The 18,765-nt window shown below is 37.2% G+C and overlaps 1 protein-coding gene across 10 annotated transcripts in view; it reads left to right on the top strand.

Annotated features, from left to right (window-relative positions):
* ADGRL2 (adhesion G protein-coupled receptor L2) overlaps positions 1 to 18,765 on the top strand; it is a 387,559-nt gene that overhangs the window by 353,988 nt on the left and 14,806 nt on the right. For 5 of the 10 annotated variants that reach the window (XM_063165828.1, XM_063165832.1, XM_063165834.1 and 2 more), the window contains 8 exons: positions 376 to 414; positions 3,291 to 3,474; positions 5,378 to 5,500; positions 5,762 to 5,967; positions 7,045 to 7,218; positions 8,225 to 8,434; positions 9,419 to 9,639; positions 10,921 to 10,987. In XM_063165828.1, the coding sequence (XP_063021898.1) occupies positions 376 to 414; positions 3,291 to 3,474; positions 5,378 to 5,500; positions 5,762 to 5,967; positions 7,045 to 7,218; positions 8,225 to 8,434; positions 9,419 to 9,639; positions 10,921 to 10,987 (1,224 nt within the window). The remainder of the gene's footprint in view (positions 1 to 375; positions 415 to 3,290; positions 3,475 to 5,377; positions 5,501 to 5,761; positions 5,968 to 7,044; positions 7,219 to 8,224; positions 8,435 to 9,418; positions 9,640 to 10,920; positions 10,988 to 18,765) is intronic. The other 5 variants (XM_063165833.1, XM_063165835.1, XM_063165838.1 and 2 more) reach the window with 1 other exon arrangement.

Genomic DNA, 18,765 nt, shown 5'->3' with positions numbered 1-18,765 from the left:
TGAACACCTGCCTGCCCATGGGAAGCAGTGAATTAATTCCCTGGTTTGTTTTATTTTGTTTTACCTTTTGAATTGTGTCTATCTCAGCTCATGGATTTTGTCAATTTTGCCCTTGTGATTCTTTCCCCCATCCTGCTGGTGAGCAAATGAGCAAGTGGCTGTGTGGTCTTTGGTTGCCAGCTGGGCTTAAACCACAGCTGGGAAAAAACATTTCCTATGTGATGTTCTTTTGTAGTCATCATGGAGAGAAACTAGATTTATGTCCAGGCTGTCATTCAAAATCAGGATTTGAAACACCAGAGTATTTTTTTTTTCTCTTTCTGAAGTTTTCCAGAATCTTTCTAACTTCTGATTTTCTTTTTCCTTATTAAAAAGCTCCAAAAACGAGAGAAGACGTGCAGGGCTTACCTTAAGGTATATCTCCTGTGCTGTCACCCTGCTTTCTCCCTGCTTCAGCAACCTGCCACGCTTTATCATCTTGCTGCATGATCCTATGTATTTCAGTCTTTGATAAATGTGTATTGTGCCCCATATCAACTTTACAAATGTTGGCTTTGCACAGGTACAACACTCAAAAAAAAAAATAATCAAAGTTCATACCTCTTGTACCTTAACTTGTTTAAAACTAAAAGAGCAGAAGGGATTATTATCTGAATTGGAAGTAACATCTCTCTTGTAATAAAATTTTGGGCAGGGGTAAAAAGCTTGCAACTCTAAAAAATTAGTTCACCTTGGTAGAATTTTGTATCAAAGACTGTTTAGAGTTAATTTGCTTGTGAGAAAAATGTACATTATAGCTTGCTTTGTGTGTATTCTTATGCCTAGTAAAATCACTTCTTACAGTTTTAAGAATTGTTACAATTCAGTGACTTGAGGATACAATGCAAAGACAAACATTTCTCTAACTTCACTAGTAAAATGTCTGCCATGTGTCCCATTAACCAGGCTGTATAGAAGGCGTGTAACACATTGCTACCTGATTTCCAGTTCCTTTCACCAACTGTAGAATGGTTGCCTGTAGTGGCCAGCTCCTTTGCTGCAGTACAATGCCAGTAATGCCACTTCACCCCTATGAAGGGCAGAAAAAAGTCCTAGGACAAACATGTCTGGCTCTGAAATATTTTATTGCAGATTTTTTCAAAACTTCTTTTAAAATACTGATTTTTACTTGTATCCTCTGAGATGAAATATAAGAATTATTTTTGGAAAGAAATTTGAAATACTTTACAACATAATAAAAAAATTCAGACTCTTCCTGAAAAGAGATTTTCTCTGTACAGGGCACTTCTGTCTTTTATCCCAAAGCCCTGGAAGTGCATTGGAGGTGTCCAGTTATACAGAAATTTGACAAAAAAGACAAAGATCTGGAGATAAATTTACTTCTCAAGCAATAATAGTTGTAATAGGTTTTTATTAGCAAATATATTTTAATAGTAAAGGGTAATCCAGCAGATGTGGTTTGGACAGAGTGGGTTTTTCTGCTTCCTTTCCATTTAGCAAACAGGATTGTGAGAAGAGCAGTAACGAGGCTGCTCCGACAGCTGTGTCACAGGGGTTGTGGGGTTTTTCCCATCCATTTGCCTCTGTCTGAGAGGAGAAGAACTTCAGAGATATTACTGGGCAGGTGATGATTTTCCACAGGGAAAATGCAGAGTTATCCCATAATGAAGGAAAAGCATACCGTATCCATGAATGCATACCGTCAGTGCTGTATGGCGATACATGAGAAACCAGAGCAGAACCTTAATTTCCAACTGGTGTCATTTTCTGTAGGTCTCAAATGGGCTTCTCTGCTTAGATAAGACTAATAAACCTCTTGAAATTACAAATCAAAAGCTGACTTACACTATGCAAATGAAGCGAGTTCCCACTTTGTGACAGAGAATTCATTTGTACCTCAGATTAGAGGCTCCAATCTGTATTTCTTAGTGACTAATGAATCTGGCCTCTGCAGACCAATTTCGGTTCCACTCTAGTTAATGGCTGCAGCAGTATCAGTGCGAACATTTTGACTATTCTCCCATTAGAGAAAGAAAAAAGGCTTTAAAGCCACTTCGAAGTATCTTCCACCTGCCAGGAAGGTCGTGGTGGCTCACAATGCAGACAGAAAGAGGATATTAAAATGGATTAGGCTAATTAATCTTGCTCTGACAGTAGCCTTGACCAAGTTTTCCCATTCGTTTGTTTGCACAATATAGTACTCCAGACTGACATCTTCCTGTTTGTATAATGTGTTCTGTTTCCATTTCCAATGCTTTTAAATTGATCAAACAAATTATATATATGCTTAATGACACATTAGGAATAGGTAAATGGGACAGAGTAAACAGGGTGTTACAGCAGTGCCTGCTGTACTCAATGCACAGCACACTCGGTGCACAGCAGCGTTATGCATTAATGTAAAAGCCTGCCTTCAATTGATTACCTGATTACCCTGATTGGATTATTTTGTAAAATAATGTAATCATGTCACTGAATTATTCTTCTTCCTTGTTTATTACTACCTTATATGCAGCTCAGTGAACCTTAAAGCATGATGATAGAGTCGTTACAAGTAAAACTTTTTAAAATAGCAGCTTTTATTCAGCTTTACAGTTTTGCCGTCACTGATAACAGGAACGGTCAGTGGACATCCTTGTTTGCTCTATTGATTTCCTTTTCCAACTGACCTTTGTGCAGGAATGGGAGTTGGTAATCCTTCTAAGTATCTATGAACAGGTACAGGAACAGGAGGGGGAGTGAGAGTGGCCAAAACTAATTTATATCCACTGAGTCAGCTTCATTTCATGCCTCCTGTAATAAAGAAGGTCTATTTGTCATAGACAAGTAGTTTATAGTGCAATGGCTGCACTAGTGGGGCTCAGTTTCCAGAGGACAATTATTGTCATTTTAGCCTAAACTGCGGAGTGCTAATTTTGGCGTTAGCATTTTTAAATAGAAGTTATACATTTTGACATTAAGATGAAAGCTTCAGGCAAGATTTCTGGCATTTATTTTTACATTTTTCAGCACATTAATAATACCATACTTATATCTGATACAAAACAAGTCAAATTTGCATGTTTACTGCTTAGAGACCACACAATGCTAGTGGCTAGCTGCGCTTCTATTCATGCTAATCCAACAAGCAGATGGAAAATATTTTAATGTTGAAAATAGTGTTCTTGTGCCATTAAATCACAGTAAATCATTCTGACAGTTAAGTATTATAATTGTCGCCGTATAACATTGGGAATTTTCCCCAGCTGCCTAGGGCTTCAGACCTAATGATAGTTTTCTAATGAATGCAGGCAGTTGTGGATACAGTGGACAACTTGCTCAGGCCTGAAGCTCTGGAGTCCTGGAAGGACATGAATTCTTCAGAACAAGCCCATGCAGCCACAATGTTACTTGATACCTTAGAAGAAGGGGCTTTTGTCTTGGCTGATAACCTTGTAGAACCAAGTAGAGTCTCAATGCCCACAGAAAATATTGGTAAGTAAACTTCTTTTTGAGCATAAGTTAAAGTGGTATGTGTTGCTCTACACAAAAGGAAGAAATAGTGCTCCAGATAGCAACATACTTTCTGAAGGCTGAGCTGTGCAATGTTTGATGGAAAGGTGAGTGCTCCAAAGCAGGGAAAACACACTTTTCTTGTTTGGTCCTTTGAAATTAGCCTTCTTCTTTATTGTCATTAGTACATTATAAAATGGAAAGTAGTTGATGTTACAAAGTTGATTTATCTCTGAAAAATCGTTAGCAAAATGCGTGGATGTGAAGAGTGCTTAAAAGGCAGAGTATGGATTTTTTTGAGGTAACTGCTTTCTGTAGAGCTGCAGAAAATACTTTTCCATTAAATATAAACTGTTCCTAATGAATTTAAATTACTTTTTTTGCAATGTGCTGTGCCAGTTAAATATTTTAGGCACTCAGCATAGGCCAAATGTTTATATTAAACATGACTGCCTTCAGGTAAAAATGTGTTCAGTGAACTACATCTCCCATAATGCAGAATAGCTATGCTCCAGAGACTGCAAAATAGCTGGAGATAGTTGGAGCATAATTTAGAATTTAAGTGGTGACAGAGAAATGAAGGGGTTTGGTATTAGAGATGTGCAAATATTGTTGTGCAGGATGTGTTAAAGCAAAAATCATTGCTATGCATAAAATTAAAATTCCTTATTACAGAGATTAATGTAGTCTCAGGGAGGTACAAGGAACCTGAAAGTCTGCTAATATGCAGAGTACCAAGATAGAGACTTGGAATAGACTGCAGAAATGAGACTTTTCACGTTTCAGTGTCTGCATATTTGTAGCTATAGAAGATGATTCTGCCTAGTTTTTAATTGAGTAGGGAGATACTGGGAAAGGATAGGGAAAAGTCTCACAGTCTGTTATCAAAGGAACTGCACCAGTTGTTTTGAAGGAATGTGGGTAGAATCACAGATCTGCCTTTGGATGTATACAAGCAGTTCCATGGAGATGAGTAGACACTGAATATTACTTCTTGTGATAAGCTGTCTTCATGTCATAATAACACTTCCCTGATGCCATGCAAGACTGAATTCCCAGTACACATATGTATGTATGTATGACTTGGAGAAAGAGAAGTGATTTCCTAATTTCAGTGTGTAGTTCAGAGCTGTAGCTGGACTGGTTTAATATAACACAGATTTTGTCAAGCAATTGTCTGCTCTCACCTATATGATTTTATCTATCCAAGGAAATCCAGCATTCGATGGTAATCTTGCAAAAATTTCCCAATATGCAATGTGTTATAAAAGTAATACTGAAGTATGGCTGAGTAGCATCTGATTTTTCAATTTAAATGCTTCTTAGCAGAACTAATAAAATGGTTTCCTATAAGTATACAGAAGTAGATGTAGGAAAAAAAATTGGAAATAATGTTTAGCTACATATACTGATTTAGCTAAATACGTGGCACGAATACTTAGGTATTCTTTTTATTCCTAAAAATACCTAGGTATTCTTTGCTGACTGTTTAAAAAAACTCTTTATATCTCAATGAATACTTAAAGATCTAAATTTGTCAGCAGAGGATACTGCATAGACATTGACATCTTCAAAACTAACATTTTTTGCAATATGTGTGTAGTATCTTTAACTGGATGCTTTGTGGGCACAAATTTGAACAAGATTTGATGTCAAGTTATCACTAGTAAAGTGCTGTCATTTCAGCAGTGTGCATTAGATTTAGTTAAAGAAGCTAAGTCTGTGTGATTGAAGCATGCAGTACAAATCTGCCTTACAGACAGCCATATGAGAAAACTAAATAAAGACTGGGGGGAAAAATTGTCGTCTGGCATATTGTAATCTGGCCAAGAGACTTTATCTGCATTCTCCTTTTTTAACAATTTTTTTTTTCTGGTCTGCTTAGTTTTGGATGTTGCAGTGCTTTCTACTGAGGGCCAAGTGCAGGACTTGCGATTTCCTCAGGCTGGTAAAGGAGGCAACTGGATTCAGCTCTCTGCACGAACCATGAAACAGAACAGCAGGAACGGTGAGCCTTGGGCACGGAACAGTGGAACTCCATTAACTTCTATAAACCTACCTTACCTAGTTAAAACATCAAAACAAAACACCACAAAGCTGCTCTGTGGCTTTTTTTTTGATGATCACGGGTACCTGGTCGTTTTTCTTCAAGTCCGTGGCCTGAAAATACCTCTCAGTTTACTGATGTTTAATTGTCATTAGAGTACAGGTCGCCATCTTTCTGTAGACCTTTGTGGAGTGATGATGGGCTTTTTTTTTTCTTTTGTAGGACTAGCCAAACTGGTTTTCATTATTTACAAAAGTTTGGGCCGTTTCCTCAGTACTGAAAATGCAACCATAAAGTTGGGCAGTGACTTGGCGGGGCAGAACAGCACGATCGCCGTCAACTCGCACGTCATCGCCGCCTCCATCAACAAGGAGTCGAGCCGGGTGTACCTGACTGATCCCGTGCACTTCACACTGGAGCACATCGATGTGAGTTATGCTAATGACTCAGTGGGAAGGTCACAAAATCAGCAAGAGAGAAAAGCAATGCAGAAAAACAACCTCTTTTTTACCATCTGAATTTTAAGTGTTGGACTAGGTCAGAGACGCGAGTTAAGTCTATGAACATAAAATTAAATGAGCCTGGTTCAGTGATTATTAGAACTTAAGTGTATTCTTAATGAAAGCTAATTCAGTAATCAACATGAAAATGTAAATGACTCATTTGTTTCTGAAAATTAACTGAAAGTTAACTCTTACCTTAGTAGAAGAGAAGAAAATAAGCGTTAAGATTCTTGATGGTTTGATGTAGTAAGTTTTATTGACTCTTTACCTTTCTACATTAATTTTGGTCCAAGTTATGGAAGCTTATACAAATTGTTCAAATTGCATTTATTCAGCAAAGAATAAAGTATGGTATCTTGATCTGTTATACTTTGAATTTATGTATATTTTCTTCATGGTATTTAATTTAATGTGTTTCTTTGCTCTTAAGTTGTCCTTTCTCTTTTCATGTCTCACATGGGGAAAATAAACAATCACTACTGTGATGGAGAAAATATGGTTAGATTTTTCCTCTTGTTTGCCTGTTTTTTTAAATCTGGTTGGAATTTTTTTTTTCATCAAAATAAATAGGCACTGAGGAGTGAACTTTTTTGTGATACCTTTTCACATAACTTTGACCTGACCAAAGGTGAGAACCAAAGGAAAGAGATCCTATTTTCAAATTGTCAATTACAGAAAAAAATATCTTTAGAATAAATTCACAGTCCTAACTTTCCAGAAAGCAAAAACAACCATAATGTACCATCCATGCAAAAAATTGTAATTGTTTAAAATGGGGTCTACAGTAATTGAGACTACACTTCAGAGTGCTTTGGACTATAAAGTCCCTTTTAAACTAGATGCCTTCCTTGTGCAACATAGTCCACAGTTTTGCTGATGAAAAACTTTATTGTCCAAAACGTGCAAAGTTTAATCTAAATTACCTTTTACACATATTAAACAATTGTTATTGCCATCTTAGTGTGTAAAATCCTCATTTTATGTTATCCTTTTGTCTCCCAGCCTGACAATTATTTCAATGCAAATTGTTCCTTCTGGAACTACTCAGAGAGGACTATGATGGGATACTGGTCAACTCAAGGCTGCAAACTGGTTGACACAAATAAAACTCATACAACGTGTGCTTGCAGTCACCTCACCAACTTTGCAATTCTTATGGCTCGTCGGGAAATTGTGGTAAGTAACGATATTTCCAGCCAGCAACGGGGAGCAAACTTAAAAGACTTAGCTTTAAATTTTTAGCAAGATCCAAAATTGTTGAAGTTTCTGTAGTATTTATAGCTCCTACCCACTCTTTCCAAAGCAATTTGCTTTCTGTAGCACTTTTCTTACTCATCCATAAAGTTGCAAGCAAAATAACAGTGAAGAGAAAACAAGGAAGAGCAAGAGTTTTCTACAAGCCATATTTTAAAGTTACTGACCAACCTTACAACCATTTTACAGACTCCCCCTCAGTACAGATGGAGTGTCTGTTCAGACAGCTGTGCAAGCTGTTCCCTGGAAGCCCAAATGCCAGCTCTCCTTGCTGAGGAAGGTCAAGGAACTTCCATACTGGTTGTTTAAACACCTCTTTATAGTCAGAAATTTTGTTGTCTATTTAAAGCACTTCCTGCATGTCAGGGGCCCAAGAGCATGCAATATTTGCAGGGATATGGGACTTCTCATGAAGCCATTGTATTTGAAAAGTTCACTGCGAAGAGCTGAGGCAAGGAATCTCCTTTAGATAAACATGAGATTGAAGCCAGAATTACATGGGCAGCATATTCTGCATTTTGTCCTGCTCATTGTGTAGATCATTCTTTCTTCTCTGCTGTGAAGTTGCAGGTCTGTAGAAAGTCCATGGGAAAGCTTTCCTCTCTCCTTTCATCAGAGGCTAATGGTACCTTAAAAATGTTATGTTTCTCTGCTCATATTTCCAACCAGTCTGCAGTGAGCCATAGAAAAAGTGGAAATGCTATCTGAGCTGGATAAAATAGTCACATTTTTCTCTCAGACCTGCTCCTCTTCTACTTACCCTGATCTTGCTCTTCTGGGAAGCTGACCTGAGACAGAGAAATTACTGAGTACATTTTGCCCATCTCATGTAATGAACAAGTAACTTTTCTGGATACCTGTGAAAATAGGTTTTTGTTTATACTCATAAAGAGTCATATTAATTTTCTCCATTCTTGGTTATTTCTAGTACAAAGATGGAGTGCACGAATTGCTCCTCACTGTCATCACCTGGGTGGGAATTGTCATCTCTCTTGTTTGCCTGGCCATCTGCATCTTCACATTCTGTTTTTTCCGTGGCCTGCAAAGTGACCGTAACACTATTCACAAGAACCTTTGTATCAACCTATTCATTGCTGAGTTCATTTTCCTAATAGGCATCGATAAGACAGAGTACAAGGTAAGTTTTCTCTCTGTGTACTGATCTTGTTCTCAGAAATGACTGTTTGAAATGGATTTGAATTAAAACATGACAACGCTGACAAGTTTTTAGCACTCCAACCCAGCAAGGCTAACATAAAAGCACAGCATGAAAATAAGATAGATGTATTCACACATAGTATTTACATCCATCCCAAAATATGCTTTTTATTTTCAGTTGAGAAACACTGACTATTAACAAAGCAGGTGGTTAGACTTTTGAAAGAGGAGATGAAATTGAATGTTGACTATTAGGAACATAAATACCTTTTCTATATATATTCAAATGTCTTGACAGATATTGACTACATCTTTATATATATTAGTACAAAGTCTTTTCTTTATGTATATACATTTTTTACATTTCACATTCAAGCAGGTATTTTGGTAGTATTGCTAAAATTAATTCTGACATCATTCATTTAGTTGAAACTAATAATCTAGCATAGTTTCTTCCAGAATTTAGCCAATGGGGAAAGAATTAGGACCAATTTCTGTTACAACAGTAGAAATTTCCATATTACAGCAGACAAAAATCGTGGGACAGACACTTTATAATTTTAAATATGTAATATTACATTATGCATAGAGAACCAGCTGTTCATGTCTAGGATTATCTAAACTGTAAGTCCTGAAACCATATCAGCTTCAAAATTAAAAAGATGCTTATGAAATTAGGAAATCCACTCTGAAATTGATGACTGGGAGACAAGGGTGCAATTTCTTTGTCTTCATTCATGCTGTTCAGCTAATTCACTTTCTGTAACTACTGAACACATATTAGTGTTTTCAAATGTTCAGAGTATGTTTTGAGGTTCAGAGTATGTTTTGAGGGAAGACGCTCCTGAATTTGTGAAATGCTTCCAATAAAACTGTCTGCAGTTCTATTGCACACTTTTCAGTTGCAGAGGTAATGATGTGAAGGTTTTGTGGTTTACATTTCCATCTCTCTCTTTCTTTGCAGATTGCATGTCCGGTTTTTGCAGGTCTCTTACACTTTTTCTTCCTGGCAGCCTTTGCCTGGATGTGTCTAGAAGGAGTGCAGCTTTATCTAATGTTAGTAGAAGTATTTGAAAGTGAATATTCTAGAAAGAAGTACTATTATGTTGCTGGCTACCTCTTCCCTGCTACAGTAGTTGGTGTCTCAGCAGCTATTGACTATAAGAGCTACGGAACAGAGAAAGCGTAAGTAATTGCAAGTGACCTGAGTGTTTTTCAAGTGAATAATTTTTTAAAGCCTATTAGCTGTCAGAGGGTTCCTGACAGACTAAAATACCATTTGAAAGCTTTATTGGTAAGAGAATGGTGATGCTGTGCACAAATTACAATCAAGTCTTTTGTAATTCTCTAGGTTCAGGGGATTTGTACTCTAGGGAGACCAATTCTAAATTATGGTCTTTCTTTTAACACAAAAGATTGACCTGAAACAAATTGAAAAAGTAAATAACTTTTTGTACTCAGATATATATTAAGCAAAATTTCTCAACTTAAAGTATCTGACAAGCCTAACCACTCAGTTTTAAGCTAATGCTTCATTAGATCTCTTTGTTCAGCTGTCCCTCTAGCTAGCTCTCATCCTGAGGTATGACAGTACAATATTCCAACCTATGTGTTTTATTTTGATAATATTTTATCGGGCAAGTCGAGTGGGATTAAAATTAGCCACTGCCTTTTATTTACAAAAATACAGATGTATATAGGAAGTGACAGAAGGTAGACAGGAAACATTTCTGAGGATTTGAGTTGCTGGAGGCATGAATTTGCCTTTCAGTAGTGTTTATTTTGTCCTTTGATGAAATTAGTTACAGAAGGGGAAGATATTGTTGACTACAAGAAAGCTGCTTGATGTTGCTACTGATGAAAGACAAATAAGAGAATTCAGCAGGGATCTGGGCTGCTGGAAAAATGAATTGCTAAGTGAAGTTGGCCCTAATAGGTTTATACGTCATTTAGTCTGGTATCTTATGTATTCTTTCTCTACAGTTCAACTCCCAGGTGGGGCATTTTATTTATACCATATTATTATTCAGCAAAACATGGCATCTGAGCATTTTCTGTCTCATATTCCTCAGGCGTGAACACTTAACATAGGATATAAAGTTAAAAGCAGACTTTGAAGATCACATGGGAAGGCTGCAAAAATTATTTACTGATGTTAGTTTCATTAGTCCATGATAGCACCTGTCACCAAACCTTTTGACTGAAAGGAGAGCTTGCTTTGGTTTTGTTTCTCCTTATGTTAGTTATTCCTAATGATGTAGTTTCAGGTTCAGTTGTGTTATACAGAGCTCATTGGAAGAGATGAGGTTCAGGTTAGGTGTTGTCCATGGAATAAGTGGTACTGTGCAATCTTCATCATTGTTTACTGGCAAAGTGTTACTATAAGAAGTATTTTTGCACTTTCCATTTATTGCACTGAGGTGCTAATGCTGCTTTTCACTTTTCATTCTCTTTGTTCCATAATAGTTGCTGGCTACACGTAGATAACTACTTTATCTGGAGTTTCATTGGACCTGTTACTTTTATTATTCTGGTAAGAAGCTTGGTTTTTTCCCCTTTCTTTTTAGGTGGCCTCACAGCAGATTAAAAAAATTGAAATGAAATTAAATTTTCATTCAATGCCATCCTAATTCACAAGACATCTCATGAAAATGCTTAGAAACAATTTATAATGTGACTAATGGTTATATAAATGTGTAGAAATCTTTAAAGAGTGCTGACCAAATGATTAATTGTCAAAGCTGTGGTGGCACTTCAGCATGGCCATTTTTTCCTAATGGCTTGAATTCTGAAGGTCATATTGATGTGTGTAGTCATATGAAAGATCAATGAAGTACTAAATACAGGGTTTTTTTAAAAGGAACCATTATTATTGCTTTCAATTGAGTCACTACTGTACACATTCTAGAATTTAACTGCTAATTATCCAACATAATTATCTCAAAAGCGTATTCTAATGCATTGGATAATTAAATAAATTTTTTGTTCCATTACACTTACGCAGTATTTGTCTGTGTATTTGCATATGCACATTTTTCCATGCCTACTTCTGTGTGTATTTGTGTTACATGTAGTGCCTGTCAGCACAGAAGTTGCTCTGTTTTAGTGCACATAATGGGCTGTTATGTAAGCAGTAGAAATCCTGTGCACATTCATTGCTGAAGCCTCTGTGTGCCTGCACCCATCTGTGCACCCACTGGGTGCCCCAGTGTCCCCCTAGCACAGAATGCTGCACTCAGACATCAATTACCAATTCTCTGAGCACTTCCAGGTAAAAAGCCTGTAATCAACCCAGGGAGAGAACTTCTCCCATTTATTTCAGACTGACAATGCCAACACTGCACAGTGGAGGAGTTTGTGAGCACAGTGAATGCATGATGGGCATTTTGGCTCACCCTGGTTTTCTCTGCTATCTCTGTATCTTTAAAGCCTGGCTTTACTTGGGAAGTGCTGTAGAAGGCTGGCTGGGGGCATAGCCTATGTATATAGAGGCCTTTCCTCATAATTGCTGATAGTTTGGAGGGATGAATTAATTTGTGTTCATGCTTTTGAAATCTTAAATAGTTGCATGTCTTCCTACTCTTTCACAGCAGTAGAGTTGCGAAATGTTAGCAGAATTTGAGTTCACTTGAATTTCCAAATTCAGGAATTATATTTTTCCATATTCAAAAATTTTATTTTTTCGGTATGAAGCACATGCATCAGGTAAAATTTTGAAATTTCTTTGACTTTTATAGATATGTATGCCAGACATAATATTTCAGCACTTTTTGTACTTACAGTACAAACTGATACTTTGATTATGGAAATTTCTGCTAAAAAATGTGCCTGGCCAATGTTTTGGTTTGCATTTACTCTGTTTATATCAAAAACTATTTGAATCCTTGAGTGATCACTTAAGAAAAGATACTTGTGCAATGTAGAGGTTGTTAAAGTTCATTGGCATATTTTCAAAGACATGGGCATAGATGCCAAAATTTATGTGTGTATGACTTGAATTAGAAAAATTACAGTGTTTGTAAGATTTAAGTGTAGACCATAATAATTGTACAGAGTTTATTCTAAATACATTCTAATTAAATCATATCTCAGAATGATGGAGATTTTTTAAAATTAAACCTACAATTGCAATTGAAAATGTTAGAAATATAGACTTAGTATGTTCAATACGATAGACGATATTTTTCAGCACGAAGTTGTTTCTTACAATAGTAATTATTCTGGAAATTGTTGTGATTTTCACACTACAATAGTTAAGTAACATCAAGTATGGTTGTGTGGTGATAATTTTGCTGTTTGTGGCTCCTTCCTTGTTTTATTGTTACTGGGGGTATTTTGCTAAGTCACCTATATTTCTCTCCCTTCCTTTAAAATAACATTTCACACAGGAAGCCTTGGGCTTTGCTGATGGCTTTTTCACTTCCTCATAACCAGGTCAGAGTGAGAATAGAGGTGAAGGACATTTAATCATATTGACCATGTACAGACATAGTTCACTATTATTTACTGGCCGTGACATTATTATCCTCCAGCAAATCATTTAGACTGAGACGCAATAGGCTTTTGGGAGCAGTATTCCCAACTTGAAAAATATGAAACAGCAGGTAGCAATCACAGCACAGTTCCTAGGAGTAATTCTTCTCTAGCAATTGCTTTGCCCTCTAATCGTCCCAGCTGAGAAAGCAAGAGAAACCAGAGGAAGAAGAGTGAGAAGTGTAGTGGCTGAAAAATAATATGTCATGTGCACTGTAACCAAAGAGCTATATCTGAAGTGTAGCTTACTTAGTGTCAGTAGCATGTGAGAATGTTGCCTTGGTAAGGTTTTTAACATGTTGCTCAAATCACTTCTGTGTTTCTCAGTTTAATAGTTCTGCACATGAACTCTTTTTTGACAGTATTGTCCTCTCTTTTAATTCACAGCTTTTTCTCTGAATTTATAAGCATTTGTACTTGTGTGCACATTTTTGCACAAAATGAGAATGGGAAGTATGAGGGGGAAGCATGAAGCTCCTCAGTACATCTTCTGAGGAAATTTTGGCTTCACTATTTCTATAGCCTGTCATGCCTTTGGGCACCAGGGTTATTATATCTATGAGAAAAGAGCATGTAAGTAATGAGCGGTGGGAAACCATTAGTATGCCTGAAATGGTTTAATGAAAGCTTGGATCATGATACGTCAGGAGTTGTTCTTATCATTTGGACAGCTCCATCTGCATCTTTAATAATTAATTCAGTTCAGTAAGAGTTCAGTGTGCACACTCATTTAGAAGCCTTCAGAGAGCACCTCTCTCACTGCCAGTCCCAGGGAGAAATAGGCTTCTGCATGGCTAAGAGCAAAGATCTGCAGATACAAGAGCAGCTTTAGAGCTGCATTTGCCAGGTAACAAAAGCTCCGGGGAGTTCAAAAAGGGTCAGAACATGTGCAGTTCAGCTAGGTTACTTCAGAGTGGTGTTTCTGTTCCTCTGTCTTATCGTATCCATGTCAGCACTGCAGGCTGTGTGGAATGAATTTTAAGCCACTAAGCTCAGGGTGGACGTGATTCCATTGAGCAGGTTCATGGCTATAAAACAAACAGTGCACTTCTGGAATCTGTGGTCAGAAAAGCCTGAGCACTTTGACTGCTGTGTAGATTCATTCATGTCCAAGGAACGAGTGGCATTGGTTTAATTTAGCCAGAACTGTTGCAGTTTGCTTCTCCCAGTTTGCAGGCAGAGCCCATGTTTTAGTCTACCAAGGGTTGTCTAAGCAAAAATTACTAAGATGCCCCATTTCATTAACACAGAATGTGTTAAATGTCCTCACCCAGGCTGAAATATTGCTTACCCAAGTCAGTGGATGGACAGATGTACACATAACTTAGCTCCACAAGTAAAAATGGACTGTATTTGTAAACTTATTTTTTATAAATAATACGTATTTGTCTTTCTATAGTAGACACTTGATAAATGGTATTTATCTGTTAGTCACAGGGGAAATTTATCATAGTTTTTGCAAAATCTAACTTCATTTTCCTACTAATTCATTGTACCTGCAGCTAATTCCAGTTGATTAGTCTTCTGTGCAGGTTAGCAAACCCACTTTTTAAAAAAGTTAATTTGAGTTGGACACGCTCCCTGTCTCAAAATTACATAGGTTTCAGGGTCTAGAAAGACACATTTTCTGCTTATACCTTCTTTCACGTCCAGTTCCTTCTGATTTCCAAAGTAGAAATGGCCATATGTGTGTTGCCTGTGGAATAAGCATGGTCTTCCAGTGTGCTACATTTGATTATTACCATAAAAACTCTTCATATTTTATATTTTAAAGTCGTAAGTTGTTATTTTTCAATATATATCAATTGTCTTTCACTTTGTTTTATCCAATTACACTTGTATTAAAAGATGACAAGAAACTAATAGAAGTTCTATAGAAGATACTATAATTTTTTAATCTTTTACTTTACACAAAATTCTGAAATCAGGGTATAGATCAAGCTAGTTCTTTATCCAGAATTCCATCTCTTCCAGTAGACAGTAAGTTTTAGAAACTAGATCAGAATCAAGTATAAACATAAATTAAATACTATAAATTCAAATTTTTGCTTACTATTACCAGCTAATATTTTAAAAGATCTCGTGTTATAGCTCCACCTCCTGTAGCTGTGTGTTTTGTCACTTTTTGGTATCGCAGCAGAATCTTCAAATCCAAACCTAATGCCTGACCAGACTTTTAATTTCTTATTTTTAGCTTTCAAAAGAATGTTGGTCTGATTTGCAGACACGCAGCAGGAAAAAGATTTTACAGACATAATCAAGGGTATAATTTTAGGACTGTTTGGGATGTATACATTGTGCATCTGTGTGTGTGTGTTTGAACAATATATTTATATTTTTCTTAGCATTAAGAAGAGGGGTACTGTTCAGCTGCAGATTTTGGCTCATCTGGGATGGATGCAGCCCTGTTGTCAGGATGAGGTCCAGCCAGTCACTGACCATTTATGTTACACGGCGTGATGAGAATGCCACCATTGTCAGAGGCCCATTTTTTCTCATAGAAGATTGCTCTCAAAAGTCTCTCTTGCCACTCATGTGGGCCTCTGTATGACCTCAGAGTTCTGCATGCTTGTGGTGAACATTTTCTTAAAGAAAGGTGTCCTGCTCAGACCATCTGTCAAGCTTGGAAAACATCTACAAATTCATTTGCTTGGATAGTAACAGTTCAGTCCTCACAGAAGCAATTCAGGTTGTGGGGATCTCCAGGAGATCTGTAGTCAAGGCTTCTTCTCAAAATAGCCTCAGCTCTGGGCCAGACTATGTTGCTCAGAGCTGGAAAAGCTTTGCTTGTACAAAGGAATACAAAAGTCCTAACTGTGTTTTCTTCTCCCCCCCTACATATTTCTCACCAAGAAAATTAATTCAGCTATTCCCTTATAAAAGCAATTATTTTCCAGCAAGTTCCCTTTCCTCACTGCTTAGTGTCTTTCATGAGAAAAAATTAAAAAAAAAAAAAAAAAAAAAAGGCAAGATGCCCAAAAGTCTTTAACTTGTGAATTCCTCCAAAACAATAAATTTCTAGATTAAAAACAATCAGGGAGCCAAAAGCAAATCTATAGAAAGGTTTGGTTACAGTATCTGTAAGCAAGCAAAATAGGGTTTTTTTATAATGATATAATGTGTAACAGAGATACCAGCATGTTTGAACAAGTGGCAAACCATGGTCTTTTGACTGCTGAAACTGAAAACTATGCAACATTTCACAGTGATGGAGAAACAAGTATCATATGCTCAGTTGTCATAGTTACTTTGTCTTCAAAGTAGAGTGTTTTCCCTTTTTTCTTGGAAGGACTTTTTCAGCTGCTGTGATATGGCATTATTATTTCTGTGGGCTGGTTTTGTGGGTCTGTACATAAATTAAAATTAAAATGTCACTTAAGAAACTCCTTTGTGCAGTTGTTCCCTGGTGCAGCAATGTCATACACCCAGACAGAGCTGAGTACCTACATAAAACCTGTTTAATACAATGGAGCTTGGCTCAGGCTCTGGGGTAAGGCCATGTCTGCCCACGTCACCAAAGAAACCACACAAGAAAACTTGGAAATACAAGTTTTTATTTGTCGTGTGGCAAACCAGCACTTCAGCTGTACAAAGAATCAGAGCATAAAACCCTCTTGTTTCATAAGGCAGTCATTTATGGGCTAAGCCATATCTATGATTTTTTGATCCAAGAATCATGATGTCAGTACAATACAGGATACTCTAGGGTAGCTACTTAGGCAAGGATTAGCTTCCAGCTGTGCTGTAAATATTATTCTGAACTGGATTGTGCACTCCCAGATGCATAGGTTTGCAGACAAAGTTGATGTACGTGTTAGGATTGACACAGGGCATGTGTCTTAGCTCTTAATCTGTTTTCACAAAAAGCAAATTGAGGTTGCATTTTTCAGGCAGGCTCAAGAAGTGCATGTTATGTCAGCTACCAAACTGTGCAAGAAACTTTTTCAAATAGAGAAAAATGAAATCTGTGTGCAAAGACATGGAGCTGAGGGTCAGGTCTGTTGCAGAGCCCTCGTCCTGTCTGGTGCAAAGGCCAGGGAAAGAAGCAGCTTGTTTTCTCATCCAATGAAGTTACACCATACAGTGAAAACCTAGATGAGAGGAAGAGATCACAATGATGTAACTAAATGGTTTTTCTCATGTGGTTAGTAATTTCCTATAAGAATCATAAAAGATAATCACCAAGATCATGAATTATTGACACTTCTATTACATTTTGCAGCAATAGAAATATGCATAACCTACACCATGTACATACATCAGCCTAAAGATTAAGTATTTTCAGCCAGTTCCTGAAACACAAACAGAAAGCTTATTTTTGTTTTTTGTATCACAAACACATTTTTCTATTAATCTCAACATATAATTGTAAAAATGTTGTACTTTGCATGATAAGATCAAAAGTTGCCACACACTTTTCAGGTGTTGAGAACTGCATTATAGTTCATGCTGTCCATCCTGATTTTGAGACAGCAGCAGGAGCAATTGCATGATTGCCCGTAGCAGTAGGAATTGTTTCTGTAATAAGTGTTCTTATTAACAGACTCTGATCAGAGCCTTCAAAATACTCATCTTTTCAAGATTAAGACCAGCTCTTTGTCAGGATTTCAGTGACATTTCTGACCATTGAGGCATAGCTGCAGGAACACATCTAGCATGAACTGGTATCCCCAGTGTTACAAAAAGAATGAAGATTTTGAAGCTGTCTTAAAACAAAGGCTTCCCAAATTGAGAGACTGGGTATAATCATGCCTCATCAGTAACCAGTTGCAGATATTTATATGGAAGATTATAAGGATGGGGTTCTCTATATAATGTATGCTATAAGGATGTCCAAGCATATTCTTCCATCTTCTCTTAGCAGTTGGTCCAGCCACTTTGTGAGCATTGTAGTAGTCGACAAGGATGTGTGTCTTCTTGCTGAAAGGACATGGCTCTTACTGGTTTCAAAGATACAATTTTGTCCAACTTTTCTGTCTGATATAGGGCAGCACAAACTAATTACTGAAATTAATTGGATACCATTTTCTAGCCCGTGTTCTGCAGGCATCCTTGTATTTGGCTCGCCTGTGCTCTTCACAGGCTTTGAAATCAATAGGAGAAAGGCACCCAGTAACTTTGATATCTGTGATACTGCTTCACAATAAGAGAATGATAAAAAATTTCCTTCAGTGTCTTCCCTGGTGTTACCTGTATGAATGACACAACAAGAATAAAATGCCACAGTCCTTCAAGTGCACACACAGTCTCGCTTCGACAGAATCCAGACTACAAAGGGAAAGAGGGCAGCAGGAGGGTGCACCACCAGCGTATGTCTATGGCACTGTTAAGTTTGATGCATTTGCTACATCTTTGTGTTTCTTTTTCTTCTTTTCCTCTCTTTTTCTTTTTTTCCAGTTACACTTAAGGTCTTTTCAAGACCCCAGTAGGATTGTGAGAACAAAAAGGAATAAAATAAAAAAAAAAAAATAAAGGAGAAACCAGTAAAGGTGAAAAACATTTCAAAATCAGGATGGGGTGATAAAAAGACAGCTAGTATAGTCCAGTAAAGCAGTGACCATTGTCCTCAGAGAGTGATGGGGAACAGGGCCTGGAGTGACAGGTAAAGGTGAGCAGGTGATGAGCAAAACATGCTGGAGGACAGAGCTAAACTGACAATGGCGAGTGCTGGACGTTAGTTAAATACAGTGGTTCATGATGATGTGGTGCATTTTGGAAATTAGGTGAAACAAGGACTTCTAATATGTTTATCCTCTCATTCTTATTTGCAATCACGGT

The sequence above is a fragment of the Melospiza melodia genome, chromosome 11 (genome assembly GCF_035770615.1).
Source record: "Melospiza melodia melodia isolate bMelMel2 chromosome 11, bMelMel2.pri, whole genome shotgun sequence".
Lineage (NCBI taxonomy): Eukaryota > Metazoa > Chordata > Aves > Passeriformes > Passerellidae > Melospiza > Melospiza melodia.
Note: the sequence above shows the minus strand (reverse complement) of the source record. Positions and strands in the feature narration are given on the sequence as shown.